The sequence below is a fragment of the Cyprinodon tularosa genome, unplaced genomic scaffold, assembly GCF_016077235.1.
Source record: "Cyprinodon tularosa strain WSP-4 unplaced genomic scaffold, ASM1607723v1 ctg568, whole genome shotgun sequence".
NCBI classification, from domain to species: domain Eukaryota; kingdom Metazoa; phylum Chordata; class Actinopteri; order Cyprinodontiformes; family Cyprinodontidae; genus Cyprinodon; species Cyprinodon tularosa.
In genome coordinates this window covers 260,582-285,547 of record NW_024039305.1, presented here as the reverse complement: position 1 = coordinate 285,547, position 24,966 = coordinate 260,582, and the positions used below count along the sequence as shown (strand labels likewise).

The following is a 24,966-nucleotide window of genomic DNA, read 5'->3' as shown; positions in this document are numbered from 1 at the left end:
CATTGTTTGGGCTGGGAATGCTATAAGACAGTAAACAAGAGCAACTCGCACATTATCAAAAAGGCAGGCTTCCTGTCACTGTTTCTTAGCAACCGAGGGAGCTAAAGAGCCAAATCCCTGTGGTGGTGGGCTGATGTTGAATTAGGTGAAGGGGAGGGAAAGAAAGGAAAATCTGCAGACATGTTTCTGTAGCAGGAAAATGGGAAAAACATGGATTCTATCAGTTTTCTTTTTTTAGGGTGAGAATACTCTTCCTCTGGATTTTGTCAGTGCAGACTAAATTAAATGCAATCCCCTATATAAACGTGCACATTCCTAAGAGGATTTTAAGAAAATTTTAAAGTTTTCAAATAAAATATAAAAGTCCTTCAAATCAACTTTGCAGGTTTAAAATAAAACAAATAAAAAAAAAACATACCCAGAGAGGATGAAAATACTACACCCATCTGTAGCCTGTCTGCAGTTCTCTCACGCAACTGCAGTGGAGCTGCTGCTGCACAAATGCCACCTCTACTATGAGTAACATTTAAACCGCAATGTGAACGAGTCCACAGAGGACTGCACAGCATAAAGGCAGCAGAGAAGAGGCTGTTGCAGCTCCCTCCCTTTGGATTTGCATATGGATAGCTTTCCAGCGACTGGTTTCAGATCACTGAGCTTCCAGTAGATTCATGAGGAGAGGCTGACACATTGTCGAGGGATATAAAGAAAACCGTGGGCCAGAGTAAATCACCTGTGGATTAAATCTTCTGCTGAGCTCGTCTCCAGACAGTAATCACATAATAACACAATGACTGATAGCGGCGTCTGCTTATAGCTGCCAAGTGCCGCTGGTGTGGTCACTATCCAGGTCAGCCACTATAAGTGGTGCTGTTTATCACAAGTACTTTACATCTCAAAGCCTTTTTTTGTTTTGTTTTTTTAATGGTAAAGATTTTCTAATTGGTTTATGAGTTTTGCATCCTCACCATCATCATTTATGTGGGAGTGGCCTAGTGGTTAGGGCAGTGTGGGGTTAAGGGACCCTTAACCTGCTCCCCGGGTGCCGCATAATGGCACCCACTGCTCCCCGAGGGGATGGATTAAATTTATTTTGCTGCTCTGTACTTGTTACAGTGTAATGACAATAAAAAGCTGGGGGAAAAAAATCATCAGTTAAAATGACTGTCTCATTGTTGCAACAAATTGTTTTTGATGTACAGGCAGTGACCTTTACCTGTCTCTTAAAAGAAAATGTTATTAAGATAAGGCAAATGTATGGTAGCAAGGATAAAAGTCACAGAGAGCTGTTTTTGTCCCTGGATGACAGGCATGCTCATTATTTTTGTTGTAGAGGTTAAAACATCTTACACAGGTCTACACCTGCTTCATTCATATGAACAACAGCCAGCATATTAGACCTCCAGTCTTGAGTACAGAAGTCTAACCAACATTTTCTTCATTAAAGATCAGTTAAAGTTCATGGAAATGTAAGCAATCCAAGATAAAGTAATTGGCAAAGCGATTATTAAAGATTTGATGAGGCACAGGCCCAGGCTTTGTAATGCAAACATAAGTTTGGAAGTGAGTAGATGATTTAATAAGTGATAAAATTTCCATGCTCTAACTGTATTTATATGTTTAAGAACGTGGATACTTGTAAGTGCAACATAATGTACCCCCCCCCCCCCCCCCTTTTATCTGGGCTCTACATTTTTCCATTTTCCAAGACACTGTAAAAAATTATCCAATTATTCCTGGGTCATCTGGACATTGAAGTTCACCTGCTCTGCTGAATGAGATGGCTGCAGAAGTTGATTGATTATGTGTCGTTTAAACCGTAGTCAGTGCTGATTTGATCATTATTCGGTTAAAGAACCAGTGACACCCATTATCTCTTATCTACTAGGTCTTTATTGAAAATGTCATAGAGTTCCAAAGAGGTCACGATGCAACACAATCCATCAAGCTTCTGGGGTCTCTAGAAGATAAACAGGCCCTCAGCATCAATGAACCACAATAAGGTGCTTTTCCTCACCTGTTAGCTAAAAAGCTCTAAATAAGATTCACTTAATTTTAGATTCCTGTTAATGTATAGGTGGAGTTTAAAAAGATCTTATTATTAGCTTCAGTTTTCAACATTATTTGATAGAGTGGAAAAGACAAAGCTATTTTCTGAAATCCTTCCCAAATAACTGATAAACATCACGTATGTGCACTCAGGTGAACATTAGGTATTTATTACCATTGGTGTTATTATACTTGATGACATGAAGATTAATCTTGTTGGTGCTGTTCTTTAATGGGGAACTTTGGAGTTTTGTATTAGCTCCTCAAACATCCAATACACTGTTCTGGAAAGATAAACATGAATTCTCCTGTGGCCTCCTGGACTGTTATGTCTAAAAGAAATAGACACATGTGTGATATATTGCAGATAATAATATACTACACATAAATATAATATATGATAAATATTTATAGCCTAGGAAAACTAAAACACATAGATCACCAGAGGCTTAGATAGACTTTAAAAATCATAAATGAACTATAAACAACAAAATTATTTTTGTTTACACAATCATGATTTAAAAAAATAAAATTAACAACTATAATTAAATATTTTTCTAAATATTTCCAGTTAGAAATTACACTGAAACAAAATTATTTTCTCACATCTTTATCTGTGATACTGACTGTAAATGCATTGATTCTTTTTGCCTTGAATTATTTGCTATAATGATATATATGCTTCCTTTCAGTAGAGAGTTTGATAAGAGAGGAATTATTTATATTGATTTCAGCTTTAAAACGATTTAGAAAAATGTTAGTTTGCTTCTTTTATGGTTTTAGCATAATATCAACATGTCTTCATATTTCAAAAAAATTTTTATTGCAAAAAACATACATGAACAATATATAACATTAATTAGTACAAACATATACAACAACAAAGGGCTTTACAGAACAGAACTATTATTTTAAAATGTCAAAATCAAATCTAATCTAGGGTTATAGATTAGAGGGTCTCGGGTTATAATTCTTTAAGGGCAGTTATAATTTGCATGGTTGTAGCATTCAAACAAAATTTTTAAAGATTCTATATAAATATTAATAGAATGTAATAAAATCTGGAAATTAGGTTTTTGTTGTAAGTATTAATTTCAAAAACATTGATCAGCGATGCACCAACTCAGTTTGTAAACAAATGCTGCTTTGCGGGGGTGGGGGTGTTTTCACCGACCCAAAAATATCTAAAGAAAGTAAATAATTTTACTTCTATATCTATGGGTCTGTCTGAATAGCCAAACCTCTAATGAGTTTTGTTTATTCACAGTCAAATGTAACTATTCAAGTAACAGGTCAAACGTTTTGTTATATTGGTCAAACCTCCCTCCCCCCCGTTACTGGATCATGTGGTACGGTCCATGTTGTGAAGCGGCACCGTCTCTCTCACTGCACTTTAGGTTTAGTCCGCGTCCACTCCCTCCCTCCCTAGCCGGGAAATGAAGGCGTGAATCCGTTTCTTTCGGGCCGAGTGACCCCCGGGATGCTGGAGGGTTAGTGAACCGCTGAGCTGCTTAACCATGTTTCATTCAGAAACGGCGACATTTAACGGAGGCTGGTCTGAGTTCGCGCCTCTCTATCGTTAGCAAACTGAAGCGAGTTTCGCATGAGATAAGAGAGGCTGAATTTCACACTGGGGGTTTGACATTCCTGGACGTCTGAGCGACCAGCCGCTGCCGCAGGCGGCTCTACCTACGGGCTCCGGCTGCTTGACAGGTGCCGTGGCTCGGCTCTGCTCGGAGTGATGCCGCCCGTCCAGAGAACAATGTCCGATCTTCGCACCCGATCGGAAGGTATGCAGGCTCCGTTATAATCAGCTTAAAGAGCAAACCTAACAGTTTATAAATATTTATCTCATGGAGCTGCGAGGAGGCCGTTTGGCAGGAACTGATTGTATCTATGTTGAAACTTGCTAGCTAAAGATGTGTTAACTGGAGACATAGTTAATTTAAGTTTGAGAGAAATCAGGATGGGATGGGATGGCAGGAGGAGGAGGAGGTCTGGGAAAGACTGGATCATTTAGCCAAACCAAAAGTGAAAGTGAAAAACTGCTGTCAGAAAGTTTTTTATTTTATCTTTAAAAACTTTATAGATTGATCTCAATTCCTGAACTTTTTCACTGTTTTGCAGGATTTCTCAAATGTTTCAAAACTGAAATAAAAATCAACAATACAGATTAATTTATCTACAGATTAGGATTGTACGCCATTCTTTAACAACAACAAATCTCAAGCTCAGTCAGATTGGATGAAGGGGGCCAGTGGACATCCTGTAGTGATGCTGTGGGCCAAGTTTTATTTTTAGAGCCCCTGACCTGCAGCCTCTAATTTCATACCTGACTTGTTTTCAATTCCATTCAATTCAGTTTATTTATATAGCGCCAATTCACGAAACATGTCATCTCAAGGCAATTTACAGTTCACCAGATATACAGTCAAACTGATTGAAAGTTTTCTATCTAAGGAAAACCAGTTGATTGCATTGACTCATTGACTCTGATGCAGTCCCTTACACTAAGCATGCTTCTAGCAACAGTGGAGAGGAAAAGCTCCCTTTTAACAGGAGGAAACCTCCAGCAGAACCATGCTCAGTGTGAGTGGCCATCTGCCGAGGCCGACTGGGGTTCAAGGAGACAGAAGCAGAGACACAAAAAGCAACCCTGTCCAGGAAACACACAGCCAGTCAGACGAGCTCCGAGCCAACTCCCATGTCAGAGAATGAAGAAAACACAGTCAGGGAAATAGAACACTGGAAAAACAGGCTGATCTCCAACATCTAGAAACAAAGGTGTTGATGGCAGCAGCTTATAGCTGATATTTCTCTCCAGGATGTCTCAGCCAAACAGGAACAGATAAGGCAAAGCTACTATGAGAAGAAGCAGAGAAAGCAGAACCCTAGAGATTAAACTAACATATTCTGCAGTGTGGAAGAATAGAGATTGAATGAAGCAAAAATTATGAAATAGGGGTCCCTATGTCCTCCAGAAGTCTAAGCCTATAGCAGCATAACTACAGAGATATGTTTTTTGGTTGATTCACCTCTTCAGCATGCCAGCGGTATATGTTGGAACAGTTTATGTTCTTAAGCTGATAAGTACGCCTTTATCTGCGTGCTCAATTTGCTTCCTACACAACTAACTTTAAACATGACTTATGGTTTGGTTTTGTTTTTTTCCAACACTTTCTCAAATGGGCCTGATGTTTGGAGCAAACCTCTGTTGACTTCCCTGTTAAATGTAAGCGGATTCTCTCACCTGGGTTGAGCATCTCTGCAGCTCCTGCTATATGCAACAGACCTCTTGGCTATTCCTCTAAGCGATGTTTTCCTTGCTCAGCTTTTGTTCAGTTTATACTTAATCCTGCACTATTTTAGTTTGCATGGAAAATAATTCAACCTTATGAATACTTTTGCAAAGCACCGTCCCTTCCAGTCTAAACAATGTTCGTATTTAATGGCTTTTATCTCTTGTTTGATTTGTCTTTTTATTTCCACTGAGATTTATCATCCTATTTTTTTTATTATATGATTAAAAAAGAAAAAAAAAACATGATCACCCCAAAGAATCTGCTCTTTATAGGTGAAGTTACCATATTTGATCACTTGCATACCCCTTAAAAATGGAGTCCCCCCATCCCACAGTGATGTCTAGAAGAATAAGATTTATACAATGCAGCCATTCAACAAAGATGCAGCTACATGGCTGTACATGTTATTTTGGCATTTGACCAATCGGATAAGCCCCTGAGTAATATATTACCTACTGTAAATTAAGTTGGGGGGGGGGGAGGTAAAAAGCTAATTGAAAAGATAAAAAGTATAAAATGTTTAGTACCTGTATCAGCATTAAAGCTCCAAGGTTATGCTGTAATAAAAAAAATCTTATAGAAGCACTTTTGTTAATTTTCTTAATATATTAGGACAAGGGGCTGTTTCTTGTTATTACATTGACATTCATTTTTGCCATCAAAATATACATATTTTTTGAATGTCACAAAGGTAATAAAGTATTGTCCTGTCATCTAATAACACTCTTGGCTTGAAATTTAGATTTTCAAAGTATTTCAATGAGTGCCGAAATTAGCAGCACATATCTGGGATTGGTTAGTCTGGAATTTGCCTTAAAAAAACCTGTATCGATGGATCTCTGTTTCAGAGCGTTCTTCCTCCTACAAGCCTCATCATTGCTTCCTTCCATAACAAGTGTCCAGCTGAGGTATCTCTAAATGTTTGTATCTAGTATAAAAACATGAGGAGTTAATCTGGATCGGTAGGTTTGCAGAAAATCTAGTGTTTTGTCTGTGAAAGGTTGAGTTTTAAAGCCGTAGACCCTCCACATCACTATCTGGAGGCTGAAGTTGACCTCAGATTTCTCAGGACAGAAGCAGCAGGATATTTCTGCGGTGATCAATATCATACTCTGTGATTTATGACTCTCTCTGCAGTTTCTGTTTTTCTTTGCTGTAAATATCCAGATGGTGCTGATGTCATTTGATTAGACCCCAGCTTGATTCACACACTAGCTAATTCCCTAGTCCGTCTTCTGGCTGTTGAGTGTATTATTTGGCTGCAAAGCTACTACCTTTTCCCTGTTAAAATGAATTGAAATACATTTCTGTGGATGTTTTTTTTTTTAAATAATCTCTTAAAATGTGAATAAACCTAGAAAAGTCCCTTATAATTACTGCCGGCCATAGTGAATAACTTTTCAACAACTTTGTGCTGGAACGAGACTTTTTAAAATGCAGCATATAAATACAACATGAAAACTTATAATCATGCTTCATCTCAGTCTGCAGAGCTGTAGAGCAATGCACATTTCTTCGGACTATTGCTTCTTTATTTAAGGATGCAGAATTTATAAATATGAAGTTGTTTGCAAACTGCTGCAAAGCGTTAGAAAAGAAGATTGTCTACGATACAGCTTTCCTTGCACTATAAATGCAGTATGTACAGAGCTCTTATCTTATTTACATACAAATAGATACTAAAGTAGTATTGTAATTAACTGTTATTTTAAAGAAGATTGGTGTTTATGTTTATATTTAGCCAACTGAGCAGTAATGTGAAGACTCTGTAATGTTATGGATACCAGAAAAACCTCTGGTAGCAGAAAACTGTGGCTCGGATATCAGATGAACCTTGACCTCTAATGTACTTTAGTAGCTTAGATTGGAGTTTTTAGCTTTGATAATGACCCAATTATTTCATTAGGATGTGGTGAAGCAAATTTGTGTCTAAATCAAAAGTGTATCTGCAGCCTATGTAATTCAAAGAGGCATATTTCCCCTTAGTCCAGCTTAATGAAACCTGTTTAGAGCTGCAAATGTTGCATGACACTAAAAATTTTTTAAATCAATTATGTAGAATATGCTATCATTTCGAACAACCTTTATTTTCTTTCTATTCCTAGGGTTCAAGGTAATGCTTTTTCCACCTATTAGATTGTTAGTATCTGTGGAATTTGAACAAAAAAACAACAAAAAACAAACTGGTTTCCAATCCAATAAAAGAAAATAGATCTAAATCGATATTTCTTTTACCTATATTGTGATTCAGTTTAAAGCAATTGTTCCATAAAGAATGAAAGAATCATGAAACCTCGATTGTATTTTAAAAAAAATATGCTTTTACCCAACGTTATTAAGAGCCATTGTGGACAGTCCATAGATTAACAGGGTTTAGACTAGGGCTGCATGTTATGATTATTTTTGCTAATTGATTTATCTGTTATTTTTTTCAATTAATCAGTTCATAATCGGATAGCAAAAGTTTCCTTTAAGACGATTTTCACAGAATTAAGCTTATTGACAGATACATTTTTTTTTTTTTTGTACCTTAAAGGCAAAAATGATTACCGGTATTCTTTTTTTAAATTTGGTATGATTACTGCTTTAAAAAGGTTCATCTTTCAGCTAAAGGCATGTTTTAGAGTCTCTGTACCCCAGTTAAAGATTAATTGATTACTATATTAAGTCACGAACGATTATGTAAATAATTGAATAATCACAATTAATCTGATTAATTGTTTAAGCCCTTATTCAGACCCCTAAATTAGATGTTGCTTGATGTGAATCCTCATGGACTTTTAATTTTTTTGCTATATGTGATCTTATATACTGATATGTATTGCTTTTGTTTCTTGGTAAGTTACCTGTATGGAGCTGGTATTAATTATTACACCATCATGTTCTCCACCCTCTGGAAAATCAAAGATATTTGAAAGATGTTCCCCTAATAAAAACACACAGCACATTAAACAGCACGTTTAACCAGCACATTCAGTGCTGGTTAAACCGCATTCACCCAAAGCGGCTGTGCAGAATCAGGATGCCATGCGGTCTCTGCGTGCTGAGGCCGATTATCTGGCTGCCAGCAGTACTTGACGTTGGAGTTGGAATCTCTTCACCAGTCCATCAACAGCTAATTCAGAGAAGAAACACTTTGCAGCTTGATAATTGCCAGGCTCAAATGAAGTGTTGATCTTCTCCTCTATTTATCTTAAGAGTTTAGAAACTTCATATATTACGCTCCGAACAATCTTTTTCAAAATATTGTTGAATTAGACACTCCTCCCTCTAACACATACTTTTTTTATTTAGTTTTTACAGCACTAGTGGCTGTTTTTTTTCCCAGAGTAGGCTGACAGAAAAGGGGGCATGAGAGAGGGGGATACACAGGGAAAAGGACCATAGATCAGATTTGAACCCGCGTCAGCCGCGTCAAGAACCATGGCCTCCCCACATGGGCCACTGCACCACCTGCACGCCCACGACAGGGCATTTTAGAAGCTAATTAAAGTGTTTGAAGACAACTGCGTATTTGTGAAGCACTGATGAAGCTAGTGATGGACTTTGTTTTTATTGCCTTTTGATCAACTTCTTTGAGTCTTTGAATGGGATGCTGTCCCCAAAGCAGAAAGAATGAAAATAAACTCTTTTTGATTTTTATTTTAATGTCTTGCTGTAAGATACTAATAAAAGCTTTTCTCTTGGCTTACAAATGTTATTGTCATTAGAGATGGACAAATAAATTGTCTGACTATGAAACTGGACAGTTTGCTGTTCGACCTGCTGGTTGGAAATGCCAAAAACTGTTAGATTTTCTCCAAACCACACTGGGTTTTATTTGAAAACAGAAGCCTTAGCTGTTATTGTGGATTAGTGCTGGACGATATGGACGATATGAAATTTAATCTCATATTTTCCTCTGCCAAATCCAATTAATTGATTTTTATTTATTTATTTATTTTCTTTCCTCACTTCAGTTTGATAATAGAAAAAAAAAAAACTATATTGCTTTAAAAACTTTCTTTTGATTTCATTATCTTTCATTATCTTGGATGTGACCTTCATTTATGTGCACATCTAAAAAACAAAACAGTGATGAGTTGGTGTCACTCTGAGCTATGGAAGCCCAAGCAGTGGATTGGAGCAAGAGAGAGTGGAATTCTAAACAGATAACAGGAAGGCTGAATGAAGTGCAGAAAAGGGTTCCTCTTTTCTCTTGAAGGAACATGTTGGTTTAAAAAAAAAATGGACAGTTCCTTAAGATATTAAAAGCTTCTTAAAATGTCAAGAATATAATACCAGACTAATACAATACTGTAATATTGCCTCAATACTTAATATAAATAAAATAAATAATAAGAACCAAATAATAAGGCCAAAACTTCTGGCACAATACAGCATGTTTCATAATTTTGGTCGACAATAGAATTTCATTATAGATAGAAACCAATAAAAGCCTCAGAAAGATTTCCAAAAGTTGTTGCAACAGAATCCTGTACAAACCTATGAGAATTATTATTATTTTTTAATTTAACCAGGAAGTCCCTTGAGATTGTAATCTCTTTTTCGAGGGAGACCTGGCCAAGACGGCACACCAGTCAAAATACAAACAGAAATACAACATAGACAAAATCTCACATAGAGGAAAAGACAGGTCACATAGGGCAGTTACATTTTTGAATTACATGACATTTTAACATGGCCTTAAATTCATTCAATGGGACTAGATCATTTAAATGGAGCAAGTTTTGCAAATTATTCCAGGACCATGGAGCAAAGTATTTAGCCATGTTTATGAAAATCCATAATGCCAGTCAGTAACAAATGCTGTAGTCATAGACTGATTTGTTGGAATTTTCAAATCACTGTCATTTTATAGAAATGTTTTGTCATATATATTGAATTATCCCCAGTCATAGTAATGACAGAGAAATCACAGTCGGCTATTTACTTGTGCAAAGCCTTTCAAAAGCCAGAGAATAGCAACACATTTCTGAATCGACGCCTCGTTAGAAATTGCTGATGAATTTAGTTGATTTTAAAAACTCTGCTAGTAGACCCCTAAATTATTTATTACACAATATAGATCTTTGTCTAAAACTGTTGACAATGTATCTGCTGCAGTCTCAAGAATAAAAAAAAAACATTAATAATGCAGCAATAACACTTGATCTATTTTCCTGGTTGCCTGCTTGATGCCCTGAGATGCCACACTATGGCTTTGTGTCTTTTTCCTAACCTTTTCTATAATAAGAATCTAAATTCTCTATTTTTTTGTGTTTTGGGAGTCTGATTATTTGCCGGACTTTTTATTTTTTTTTATTTTAATCACCCCAGCACATGAGGCAGACTTCCATCTAGCAAGGGCAACCCTCTGCCAGGCTTACCTCCTAATCCATCAGCTCTGCAAGCCGCCCACCCCTTTCAGCCTCGGCCACCATGTATAACTTTACTGGTTGTCACTGTTCTTTCCCATGTTGTGGAAACATCCAGCATCACTGCCACCCTGATAGAAAATGTTGCTTAAATGATCCCATCAAATACCATGAAGCACAAAGAGATTAGCGTATTTAATGTGTAAATCTGCCAGAAAGGGAGATACCTTTAGATTTTGAACACAGATTTTCTGCATTAGAAGGTGATTGATATCGGCATCGTAGGTCTAAACAGAGGAGCTAGCAGATGCTGCCAACAGTTCAAACGATAGGCAGAAGGGAGCAAGCATCTAGTTTGCTCTCTTAGCTTGCATGCTTATCTGCAGAGGAGCTAAATCCCTTCATATGGTTTACTCTGAAGACTGAAGGCTGCTAAACCTGTCCTGACAGATAGTTTCCTATGTCCGACTGCAAAGACGCTTTTTCTGTAAGATGTTAAGTAATCTGCTGTTTCTTTAAGCCCATACCCCTCTCTGCCTGCCTGCCTGTCTGTCTGTCTGAAGGTTTTATTTCCAAGTGTAAGTGAAGCAGGATGTTCCCCCTGTAGCATTTCAATAACGCCAGCTAAGCCTCAGTCCGTTTGAATTGTGGTATCAGCATAAAGGGAGAGACTAGAGTGGGACAGACATCTCACTTTTGAAGAGATCCAGAGCTACCTGCGTGCCCTGCGGATCACCAGCTGATAATATTTTGCCACAAAAGCGCAACACGCCACTGAATCTCTCGTCTGGGACTGACAGTTTGATATATAAAGTCCCCTTGGGTCTTCCTTCTCTTTGAGAGACTTTCCCTTTAATTTCCTTTTTCTGTTGGTAACCTGCAGCCAATCTAATGTCGCTCCTCTCCAGGTTCCCCATTTCTCTCACTTGAATGATTCTTCATTGTGCATAGCACATTGTGTTAGAGAGATGTGCAGACACATTGTGCAGTGTCAGATATGAAGTAACTGCAGTTCCTTAAATGTGGAGAAAATGGAGGAAGCTCAAGACCAGTTTGTTTCTGCTAGAGTTGATTTGAATTCTAGTTTTCTGCTATAGTAACTTTTTAAAAGCACTAATCACTCATTTGGCTGTTTTGTAGTTTGAAAAGTACTTCTGTTAAAGGCATGTTTGTATTCTGAAAAGTGAAATGACAGACTAACTAGTGAAAATATGAATAACCTAATAATCAACATTAAAGGAAATACTGAGACAAATTCAAAAACCTTACAAATGAGTCAGTTCCCACCGGTGAGAACTCTGTACAAAGCCATACCAGGTCATTCTGACAACAGCTACATTTGGTCCTGGTTCTGATACCGGGAGACAAGCATTTTTAGTTTATTTTGGTGTTTTAAGTGAATACAGAAGCACTAGAGATAAAGCAGGTATATCATAGCATGTTCAGTTATGTGCAGTTCATTTAGATTAAAGGCCAGTTTATACTTCTGACGCATAGCCTCTGAAACCGTCAAATCTGTGTCTGTATCCGCACACCCCAAAAAAATCCCGACTACACGTCGGACGGTCGCAAACCCGTGTAGACCTTAAGCGGAAATGCGCAGAGAAAAAGAAGCTGTGATTGGTCCTTGGTAAGTCTTTCCGGCTCTCTGTGTGATTGTCCCTCTTGATTCGTTGCCGGGGCGCACCATTTTAAAAACCAAGGAGTAATAATAACAATGGATCACCATGACAAAAGGTTGAGCGAGGAGGTTTCGGAAGTACAACAACTTGTACGATGCCTCAGACTAGAGATGTCCCGATCCAGGTTTTTGCACTTCCGATCCAATACCGATATTGTTTATGGACTTCCGATCCGATACCGATACTGGCCGATACCAGCCTATCCGAGCATGTATTTAAGTTTAAGTTAAAGTATTTAGCCTTAGTTGTAAGAATCATGTTGAAAAGGGTTTTAGTACTCTTGATAACATCTAGCCAGCTGAATTATGTGAGATTGAATAAAACACAATGATTGGTAACAACAAACTTACCTGTTTATTAAGAGATAAACACAAACTGGACAAAATTATGAATAGCAATCTAATATTGCACAGTGAACAGTAAAACCGTAAACAGTTAAAGGTGCTATATTACTGTAAGTTTTAATAAAAATGCAAAACGGACAAGAGTGGAAAATATTCTATTAACTTAGAATCAGGACTCTACTCTTGAAAAAAGACACTGCTTAAAAAAATCTGTGCAAATAATAGTTACACAAAAATGCCTTATATTCCCCAATGTCCTCCACACCTAGTCTCCATCTACACATCGTGCAGGATAAAATAATCCCACATGGCTGACATTTTCCCCGCTATCTTCCAATTCACCTGTTTTAATGGTTAGGCCGGGAGACAGACCCAAAAAGACCTGTGGGTGTGTTGAAGGTGTTCTGGAAAATACGGACCGGATTCGGGGAGCACTGGCGCAAAATAGTGGAATGGATCGTTTCAATCGGCGAAACTGGAAAATACGGACCGGATTTTTTTTTTTACTGGATCGGCAGTCTGGATCGGCATTTTTACATGCTTTGCCGATACGCATTTTTTTGCCAATATTGGCGTCCGATCCGATACGTGGATCGGATCGGGACAAGCCTACCTCAGACATGTTGTTTTGGAAAACAAACACTCTCGTCTGGCCGCCGAAGAAGTTCTTGTAAACATCCGCCAAAGTTTTCGCAAGTTCTCGATTAGGCTCCCCCTTGCGCTTTGGGCGGGAAACTGCTGTGCGTCCCTAGAAATTTCAGACCGACGGTGCAGAAGCATACCAGCAAAACTGGTTCGCGACCAGACCCAAGCGACATTTGATGTGTGCGGTTGCAGAAGTATAATCCGCCCTTAAGAAGGAGAGAGAGCAACAGGGGAAATATTTGTAACCTATTTGTGACACACAGAGATTGCTACTTTTTCTAATGCTACCCATGCTATCATTCTGTTAGTCCTGAAGTGAATTACAAATTCAAACAACAATAAAACAAATAAAATTGTTTTAGAGCAACTGCTGTCTCACATTAAATTTGTACTGCTAATGGCTTTTCTTTCATACTACATTATATTTCTTGTACAAAAACAACAACTCAGGACTTTGCGTCAGAAAGATGAACCGATTTCGTACATGACACCTCCCTTTAGGTTCGCTGCTTTTCTGGTGTGGGTGTGTCTACGTGCATGAGTACAGTTGGTGACTCTGTAGAATGATGAGGTCAGATGAAGCACCGTTGGCAGGCGCTCCACAGGAAAGCAACACCATCAATGTGGGGAAGATGAAACTCCTGGTGTCCTTGAGCCTTTCCCTGCACCTCCACCCTTCTAGAGCTCTCACATTTAGAGTTTGGATTTACTACATCACCGTGCCTCTTTTATATATAGAAAAACACACCAATAAAATGGATTGTTTCATGTTTTATAGTGTTTAAAGGTCTTCTGAATGCAGCTAAATCTTATCTAACCGGACGAGCTACTCTGAAGCCTTAGGCCTGTATCGATTGGAGGAGTTTGGTATTATTGACATAAATGTTTCCTCTGCATTTAGGAATAAAAACATATGCAACATAATTTGCAAATGTTTCTGCAAACATGCTCAGTGAATGGGTCACATCAGGTCATTGGACATGTCTTAAAACACTGGCCTAGATTGATTATCATCTGTCACTTCATTACTGCAGCTATTTATAGAGAGCCAAGGATGGAAACAGGACCGGTTGGCTGTCTGTCTATTGGTCCCTTTTCGGTTATTCCTATTTGTTTAATGTTGTTACCGCTAAATACACCTGTCTTATTTAATTACAATATTAATTTCATAAAATGTGTTTTTCCTTAGAAAACACATTTCTTAATAAAGCATGTTTTTTTTTAATGGTTTGTTAATTTCACTTGATCTCTGGCTTATAGCTGTTTACACAGATGATGTTCTTTTCAGGTGGGATGAATAAACAGGTGTTATGTTTACTTAAGACATTGTTCCTACCAAACCGGTCAGACAGATGACACCAACCACGTTGTCATGCGCTCTCCATCTAAATGAAATGTTGCATGACCAGCCTGGCTAACCAGCTTGTGGCCGTTGTAGGTACCAGACCTGGTTGGGTGGTCAGATCTGTTTGGGGCCCTGCCCCTGCTGATGATGTCACTATATGGCAACCCCACTCAGAAAAACTGTATTGCACATGTCTCTTAAAAATTAAATCTCTTCTGGAGCCTCAGCTTATTATTCCCCATATTGGCCATTATTTTACTTTTCTTTGGTGACCTAAAGTAGCTGAAAGTAGAAAACAATCATTCTCAGTCTTGAAGGCAAGTACTGTGTGTCACTACCCGATCCGTCCCGTAAGCATGATCCGTCCTGCGCCTACGCGAACAGATGTGCATCCGGGTGTCCATAAATACTGTAATTATGGTAGTAAAACGACTTATTTCTATCCTTAACTTACTAAAGAAGAATACAAATCTTAAAAAAAAAAAATCTGAATTTTGTGAGACAATTTTTATGCTTTTTACATTTTTTTTCGTTAAACTGCTTCTCTGACGTCATCATCAGACATGCTCAGAGCATTCCGGCAAAATATGACTAAACCATGTTTTTCTGCATTTTAGTTGTTTCTTTCTTTATATTATGCACTATATAATATAAGGTTAAAACGAAACGAAAACATAAAACTCAAAAAGACTAGATTTATGTTGAAATCCAAAGCCGAAAAAGTTAGCCACCGGAAGTAGCGTAGGATCGAGTCCTGCAAGGGTCGAGTTTTACCAACCCGCACCCGCCCGAACCCGTTAGGATGACTACCGAACCCGACCCGTCACCCACGGATATATTCAATTCAAATCCGAACCCGACCCGACCCGTTGATATTTAGCCCGCAACCCGACCCGTTAACACGTCAAGTAATAGGCTATAGTACGCTGCGCTGCAGAACAGCGCCATTAACACTGCAGCAGACATGTATGCACTGACTGTGGCCTTTTTGGAGGGAAGCCCACACTGCCGGCAGGGCTTTAAGCTACAACAAGGGTGACCCCAGTGCCTGATTAATATAACATTTCTGATGTCCATAACAACACACGCAAAAAAAAAAAAATCACCAACTACCCGCCCGCACTAAAAAAATATCCGCCCGACCCGTTTATTTTTATTTATGTATTTTTCACCCGCAAAAGAGCATTTTAGCGGGTGACCCGTCGGGGACCCGCGGGTACCCGACCCGTTGCAGGACTCTAGCGTAGGATCCCATTTCAGGTGCAGATCGGGCAGACACGAGTAATAAAACAGAGGATTTTAAGGTATTTATTTTTTTCAGGAAATACATTATTTACCTTTATATACACATTATATTTTAGTACGTTTACTATTTTTTGGGAGGGAAAATGTCAATTAGGTATTTTTAACAAAATAAAATCAAGGATGACCCTGATGTATATCTGGATGTGCATGCACAGAATGGACCGTGCTTCCGGGACGGATCGGGTAGTGACAGACTGAGCTCTGCCGTACATGCAACTAGTGGCACTAAAAGAGGCTAGCCTTTTAGCTACTGATCATGGCTAGCCACAGTGCTTCCCAGCCCTGCCCTTTATACCATAGTCTTGAAGTTGATTTGTTCACCATAAAGAGTTTTTTCAGTTTTGTTATCCATTAGGTAAAACTTCTTTGGTTATCAGACATGCTAACAATGCAGATGCTCCTGAGTCAGCACATTGACACTGCATTATGTTATGATATCCGGGCAACCACAGTGTTTTACATCATTGTGGAAATGTTCAGCCAGTCATATAGTGTAACGTCACTAGCATGCACAGTACACTTAGGCGATTAACCTGATTTTTTCCATTACCGTCATTCACTACTATGTAAACTAAATTACATCAGTTAATTCTGTGTAGCCGAGCGAGAACAGATGAAGCTGAGCGCGCACAGAAGAACTGGAGAGCGCGTTTTTCAGAGTTGAGTGAGCAGCAGACCGGTTTTCAGTGAGGGTTTTTATACGATGCACGTTGTTCTCACTGCACGCTCAGTTCTGTGGCACCAATATTATATCATAGATGTTGAGCAAAAGAATATGGACTGCAAAGTTTGTCTGAAAAATGTCAGGACTACCCAACATAACGTATCCAACCTCCACCACCTTCAGCACAACCACGCTTTCAAAGAGTTTAAAGATGTGCAAAAGGCTTCATAACCTTTGCACAAAAATGTTTAGAAGAGAGATAACATTTTTCTCCTGTTCAATGAGACATTGTTGAATGTTTAAACCTTAATGGATAAAATACTTTCATATTTAATAGAAAGTAATATGTATTATGACGAGGGTTGTCGGTTCAATCCCCGGCTCCCCCTTTCAGTGTCGTCGAGCAAGACACTCCACCTGCATTGCTTACTCATGGTGGTCGGAGGGACTTTTGGTGCCAGTGTATGGCGGCCTCGCTTCTGTCAGTGAGCCCCAGGGCAGCTGTGGCTACAATGTAGTTGCCATCATCAGTGAATGGGTGAATGACTGAATGTAATATAAAGTGCTTTGGTCAAGTCTTCTGACTTGAAAAAGGGTTATATAAGTACAGGCCATTTACCAAAAATCTTTACATGTAGTCTTTGTTTTTGTTTGTTTTTATAATTGTCCTCTTTATAGCTATAGCTATGCCTTCATGTATTATTGCTTTGATTTTGATCTATAGAAACAAGCAAAACAAAAAATTGGATAAAATACTTTTTATTTGTTTAGTCTAACATGCATTAACTATTCAATGTGACACTGCTTTTTATAGTGGACACTAGAACTATAGCAAGCAGATATAGGGTGTCAGTTAGTGGGTCTATCTGAACAAATGTATCATTTCTGTTTCATTCATAAAGTGAACATCTAGCTTTCCATTCAGCAACATGCAGTTAGGAGGAAACAGTTTGACCCTGGACTCTTTCTCTCTTGTTTGGTTTATCATTTATACTATTTAGAGATAATTGGATAATATTTGCTCTTTCAAGTCAAATCTCTTTGAAACCTTGTTATCCCTCGATATGGATATATGACATAGACATTGCTAAGTAGTAGTAGAAAGTAGTTTTTTTATGATTTGTTGTCATTTTAATAGTTTATTTTTTAAGTGCAACAGAAGCCTGAGATTGTAGTCTTGCATCTGATAGCTTATACCAGAGAGGATGTGTCTAATTAGCTTTGGCCTAATTAACTCTTCACAAGTCTTTGCCAACCAAAAGGGATTTTTGTTTTTGTGAAGCATCTTTGTCTTTGTTTACCCTGTAGTCGATGGAGCACAGGATGATCGTAGGTCCCTGCTATGTTTTGGTGTTAAGCGCTAATTGGCATTTATTAGTATGCTAACAAGCTGTGCTAAGATTTGCTTGACATCAGCATTTTAGTGTGATCTATATTTAGCCCATTGGAAAGCAGATGTTTAAAACTGGTAGATCCTTCAGGACCCCTCATTAAAAACTAGGTTGGATGTGTTGCAAGTCAATAAAAAGATCAGCAGCGTTGCTGACATTAGAAGCATTTCACACCTCCTCCCATTAAACTGCAAACCGTATGCCATATGCTCTTGCCTTTGATCATTCATAAAGTCAGCGCAGTGGAAAGGCTTCTCTCCCTGCAGATCCCTTGCTAAGCTCAGCCAGGCCATCCCTGTGATGTCACTGCTAGACCCAGCTGCCTGTGCCATCCCAGGTCTTTCCATCCTGCTACAGACTGCCTGAGCCTACGAGGAGCCAGATGGAGCCAAACAGGGTACGGGGGGATTAATTTTGCAGCTGTCTAGTTGTTGTTGTTGTGGGTGCTGGTTACAGCACTGAGGTCAGATAAGAGACTTATGGATGTAGCCTAGTTTAAGGCAGGGTACCTCCAGTCTTCATCAGTCCTTCGTTTCATTCACAAACAGTAAAACGGCGGTGGGGGGGTGGGTCTCATCTCTGAGACGTGGGTGTCCATGAATAGACTGCAGCCATAAATAGGCCACTCTGTCCACTAAAACATTTATCTAGGCTGAATGCATTATGTGAGGAGCTTGAGTTACAGCTAAAATGAAATAAAAGTATATAGATATTAGACTAACTTTATAGATTTATAAAGAGATCACTGAAATCACTTTCAGGTAAATTCAAAATAAATAAAAAACAAAACAAAAAAACAAGATTAAGTAGTAGTGTTGCACTGATACCAGTATCTGGCGGAGCCCTGATCCAGCACTAAAATGGTGGTATTGGTATCGGCGAGTACCAACAAATAGGGCACCAATACCATTTTGACAGCCAGAAGTTTATTCAACTATTGTCACCCATTCCAGGTAGGCAATAAAAGGTTCTACTGGATTCACTTTGTATTAGTCTTTTTTTTTTCCTGCTTCACAAAGGTAGGCATGTATCGGCCGATACTGCACATCCAGGTATCTGGTATCGGTATCAGGGCCAAAAAATTGCATTGGCGCAACACTACTAAGTAGCCTCAGGTTCTAAGCTGAGAAGTTGTTATTGTCTCAGGCCTATATTGGAAGCATTGCTCCTAAAGTAAAGTCTTGTGTCTTATGGATTTTATTCCTACATTTTTTCTTTTAGTTACATGTATTGTCAGCTTTTTTTCTCTTAACTATTGTTTGGCTATTTTTCTCTTGCTGGCGCTGCTAAATTCTCACTACCCACCCCCACTAATTACTGAGTAAACTTAGAGCGAGCCTGATTCTGTCCAGTCAGACAGTTTCAGCCACATCTTATTGACCTGCCCACTCACCTCCAGGCTCATCCCTTCTAGCTGTTTCTGGGCGAAATTGAACCAGTGCTCTGGTATTATGAAAGATTTTTAGGTGCACTTACATAAAGAATTAGGCATTGGATCCTAAAGTCATTCTTTAAAAAATACAGACATAAGGGATATGCGGTCAAGCAGCTACTAGTAAAACAGGCAACAATTTTTATATTTGAATGTATTTTAATATAACTGAATGCAAAGATAATAGAAAAGGACCCCAGCAAGGGTTAGTACCAGTACCAAATCTTAGGTTTGTGGATTTATGTCTTAAAGGTATTGGCGCAAATTTTTAAAAGACCGACCCCCACCGCTTGAAAAAAGCATATTTGTAACCCTGTACCCGCTCCTGAGAGGGAACGCCTATTATACGTGCAAGAGCATGCAGAGCCCATTTCCCCTCATGCACGCTCTGTTTAAACCCCTAAATCCCTCAATCACTATATAGAGCGGGGACTATATAGTGGACTTTATAGTGAACTCAGTTAATTTACCGTACAGACAGATGATCACTACTTTTTGCTCCTACTTTTTGGTCACGTGACTCCTCCTCCACTGGTGCCTGCGTCATTGTTGTTATTAAGGCCAATTTATTCTTCTGACGCGTAGCTTCTGCAACCGTCAAATCTGTCTCTGTCCGTGCAGAGGTTCTGCAACCGTCATTACGCACCCCAAAAAATCCTGACCATGTGTTGGACAGCTGAAAACCCGTCAGACCTCAAGCAGAAGTGTGCAGATGAAAACCAGCTGCTCCTTGGCAGAAAACTGCTGTGCATCCCTAGAAATTCCAGGCCAACAGTGCAGAAGCATACCAGCGAAACTGGTTTGCGACCAGACCCAAGCAACATTTGATGTGTGCGGTTTAGTCTAATCTGCCCTTTAGTCGCTGCTGTCAGGTCGCAACAGCCTATGGCGACAGTGGGCCGCTGTAACAGAAAATCCCATAATGCTTTGCAAGGAGAGCTCTCTGTGCAAAGCATTACAAAATATATCTGCCACTTCTGAGGCCTTTCTTTTCTTCTCATAAACTTCGTAGACACTTTTTCCCTTATGACCCTTGGCCATTTTCAAAGAACCACGGCGAGAAAGGTGAGCTTCAATGACTGTCAGAAACCGTAGGTCACCGCACATATACACCTGAAAGTGCGCAGAAAAAGATAGCTTTTTAGGGACGAGCACGTAGGACGGCCTTGCGTAAACATATCACCAGAATGATTGACGATTAGGAGGACGACTTATTTAGAAGATCCACCCAGAAATAAAAGATTGTCCTCTGACCCTTTAAGTAACATAGAAAGAAGAAATTGTTATTTTTGCCGTTCTATAGCTACTGTAATGTGGTTAACCCTTTTTAAACAACAAATAGAACATGCTTTTCACTACCCACAGCTTGCTGTTTAAACAGCATTGTGTTTTGCTTGGTTGCATCTCTGATACAAGCTGTAGTGGCCCAACCTTGCTAGACTGACTGGGGAAGACCAGCCTGTCATAGTCGAGCTTTGTGGACAGTTTTTCTCACCGGGCAACAATGTGACTATTGTTCCACCAATCTACATCTTGGCTGACACAAGCAATAATCCTGACATCTGGGCAGTATCTAGACATATTACAACTCTCTGTGGCATTGATACTTCCCCAAGAGGCTTTCCCATTGGAGTTGTCTGCCACTTCTCACTGCTCCAGCTGAGCTTTATTTAGCCCTGTAGAGCGTTTGTGGATGTTTAAGTGGCTTAATATAGCCCTGGACCATAATATAAAACCCACAGGAAGTGTTAGTCTAGTTTCCTTTTTTTGTTTTCTTTGTGAGTGAGTGATTTAATGACACACACTGGAGATAATGTAGCCTGCGAGGATAAAAAGCATAGTTTTCCCTGAGATGTTAGAGGCTGTGGCTCAGTATGCTTTATAAAAGCTGTTGTAGAGCCTGGGGAATCACACTGGACAAAAAAGAAAGCATTACAGAAAAGCCTTTTAAAAGTGTCCTGGGAATCTTAATTTAGCGTAACTCCCAAATATTTCATCTCAGCATCAGCTATTTGGTTGAAAATAATTGCACACTTAGAAATTATAGGATTAATGTTGAATACTTGATCAGTATTTACAGTATTAGGCCACTTTAAGGCCTCTGCTCTGTTTCTCCTCCCCAATCCAGTTAAACTGTTCAACACAAAGCCTTAAATTGGATCAGATGCATAAGAATAGTTGCTGTCGTAGAAACCTGAGGAGGTTAAGGGGCATAGCTGGCATAAAACCGCCTGGAAAAGCTAGACATCATGCTAGCAAGGTGGCAAGTCATTGATATGTGTATGCTTATGCAAATAAAAGAAAAGCTAACACATTAATAAAAAAAAAACAAGTTACATTTCTACTTTCTGGAAAGGGTTTGCATGTAATAAACAGCCAAGCTTTATGTCTTTCCATCTAAACCTTTAGTCCGTCCTCCTGCAGACTGACTCCACCTGCATGGTGTTGTGCTGTACTGCTTGTTCTCCTTCAGAAACCTCACACTACTGTAGTGTCACCTGGTGTAGTTCTGCTTTTGTCACTGATGAGAGAGGCCCTCCAGCTCAGAGAGGAAGCTGTAGGACAAGAATTTCTTCAACCAGTGCAAGCTTCTGTTTTGTTTTTCTTTTCTTTTTTAGCAGTACTGGTGGGTTAGGTGTTTATTTTCTATGGAGTTCTGCTTCTGTTGTGGGATGTAACGGTGCCTTTTCTGAGCACAAATGTCCCACTGACCCCTTTCTATGGAAAACCGCACAATGGAGTTTGATGTCAATCAGAGGAAGTTGGCTAAGACTCCACAAGAAGCCACAAATATTGAAGAACAAGGTAGGGATCTGTGGCAAAAATACTTTGTTTTTTCTAGGGAAAATCAAACATGGGAACATATGGTGCAGAATGAATGAAAGTAAAACTCACTGTCCTCTGTTCTCTTGCTGGTCCACTTAATTTTTCCTTTCTAGCTCATTCTTTTCTGTTTTTTGGGGCTTCATTCTCTGCATCTAGCAATGCTTTTGTCCATTTATAGCCAAATTAGTATTTTGTGGCCAATTTATGATCTCTGTTTTGTATTGCTTTGATCTCTGCAATCAAAAAGATATAAGGAAGGCATTGAAAATATATTATTGCGTTCATGCAGTAACTAGTAAATAAATAATCACATTAAGGGACCAAGGTGAAATAATCCTGAAGTCTTGAGAGAGCAGCCGTTTTAAAACAGGGTTTCACTAATGTTTGGATTAAGAAAATCACTCAGATTTTTAAACAATTATACTTATATAGGGTTGGATAATCCAGGGCCAGAACGTAAAAATTCTGCCTTGGTTTCCTTCATCATGTTCAGCTAACCAGGTGATTAGCCCCTCAGATGATTAGTCTGCATTGTGGAGCTGGAAATGCAGATGGTTGGAACTGATCTCTGTACAGGCCTTTTACTTTCTGGACCAAGATTATCCACCTCTAGTGATACTGATTAGCACCATTAGCATGCCTAGTATTACTAAAACTGTGTGTATTCCATACTGAAATTTGGTCCTCATTGTAAAACTTGAGATTTCCAACATTTTTTTAGTCCAGCATGTACTATGACCGACAGAATCGAAAGATCCGAAGCAAAACAACGAAACCTTTTTTACACAGTTCAGACTTCCTGTTATCTATTGCTAGTCTTGCTCTCTCTGTCTCTTTCTCAGCCTAAATAAGCAGCGGGCATATATGGGCCTTTCAGAGAATATATTTGTATGTTTTGAAACAGCTTCTTACATTGCTGTGGCTTTTTGACTTCAGTTTCTTTTAACACTTCCACTCTGAAGTCGTGTAGATGCGTAAAAAAGCAGTGGACAACTGCAAACAAAAATATGACTGCAGAAAAAAAAAATTTCCTAAGTTTTAACTAGCACACATAAACTGTCCTAACTTAAATTGTAAAGCACTAAATTCCTTCCTACCTTATTCTTTTTGCTACACCGTCTAGAACGAGTGTTTTTGGCAGAACTATAACAGTACATTTTGCTTTGTGTAGGGCAACTGTTACGTATTAGTTGCACTGCCCCTACTTCTCCTTCTCCTTGTAGCAGTGAAGGTAAATAAGAACACCACCAGCAACTGGTGCATTGCAGCACCTGTCTTACCCTGGTAGCCTGCTCCTGCTGCGACGCCTCATTCAGAGCAGAGGTGCAGCATCCATCATATACTGAGGCTGCTTCCCCACAATGGGCTCTTGGTGCAGTCACAGGGGCAGTCTCTTCCCACCCTAAAGTATTAGGAACAGTGTTGTTTTTTCTATCTACCACACTAGAGTGACTGGGCACAATGCTAACCTTTTTAATTTCTTAGAGAAACCATAATATTTAGGTGTTGGATTTGATATTCAGCTCTTTCATTGCAGGAATTCTTTCCAGCTGCCACCTTTGTCCATGAAAATGATTCTCTTTGTGTCCAGTTTAAACAAACAACAGGACACAACCCTTCACTCTGCTGACACCATTCTGCTACCATGCTAATCCAATAAACCACCTTTGCTGATCTGATGTCTTGCATAACCAGGTTGGGATAACCACTCTGTGTTTTCCTGGTGACCAAATAACAGATTATTTTTAGCTGTAGGACACTTGTCAGCTACTTCTCAGTGTGCTAAGCAAAGCAAACCTTTAAAACAAGGACTGGAATTTGAGATCTAGGGTTTTACATAACATGAGTTGGAAAGTGATGAAGGTAAGATGAGATAGCGAAGGAAGGCATGCTGCAGGGAAAGTGGAAAGCTTTACTTTTAAAGGTGGTGTCAGTCTTCCACTTTGTTTCCTTGACATGGCATGAAGGTAATGCTGCAGAGCAGGCTAGAGTTACAACTGGGCCATATAATGTAGTGTCTCCTGTTACACTGTCTCACCATGCTGCTTTTTTGTTGTTGAAGCCATCTCTCTACATTCTTTCCTTTTGAAGCTCTATAGTCCCTGTTTTTGTATCTATAGAGCAGCTTAAAGGAATAGTACACCCAAAACATGATTAGCCTTCATTTTCTACTCACCCCCATGCTGAACAACACTCTGGAGTACTTTTTTGATATCTCAAATGCATCTGGAGATCTGGGAGGCTTCTTGCTGTCTGCTGACATTCAAATAATGGAGGTCTATTGTGCCCGAGACAGAAAGGTTCATAAAAGTCCAAAAAAAACGTGTCAATATTCCTCCATACTGCTCGTCCAATGTATTCCAAGTGTCCTGAGTGGGTAGCATCCAGAATTTACTCGAAACGAAGTCATTTAGAATGTTTTTAGAGCATAAACAGTAGTGTATAGGATTTTCTGAAAGCGCGCGCCGGCGCGTTCATGACGCTACGGAAACCGCGGCAGACCAAGCCAGATGAAAGTGCTCATTCAGCTCGGCAAAGAACTCATGCTCTTCCTCAACACTGAAGTCCTCAGACATTTTTCTTTCGTTGTTTCTTTCTTTGCACAGGTAAACAGCACATTTCTT

The 24,966-nt window shown here is 39.2% G+C and overlaps 1 protein-coding gene across 8 annotated transcripts in view; it reads left to right on the top strand.

The window, feature by feature from the left end:
• Positions 1-3,417: 3,417 nt before the first annotated feature.
• atp8a1 (ATPase phospholipid transporting 8A1) overlaps positions 3,418-24,966 on the top strand; it is a 144,242-nt gene continuing 122,693 nt past the window's right edge. For 4 of the 8 annotated variants that reach the window (XR_005282543.1, XM_038305849.1, XM_038305853.1 and 1 more), the window contains exon 1: positions 22,030-22,321. Coding sequence is in view for 7 of the 8 variants with exons in the window: in XM_038305849.1 (XP_038161777.1) it covers positions 22,237-22,321 (85 nt within the window). In the remaining variant the exon portion in view is untranslated. Of the gene's footprint in view, positions 3,840-22,028; positions 22,322-24,966 lie in introns of those variants that run through there. The other 4 variants (XM_038305852.1, XM_038305847.1, XM_038305851.1 and 1 more) reach the window with 3 other exon arrangements.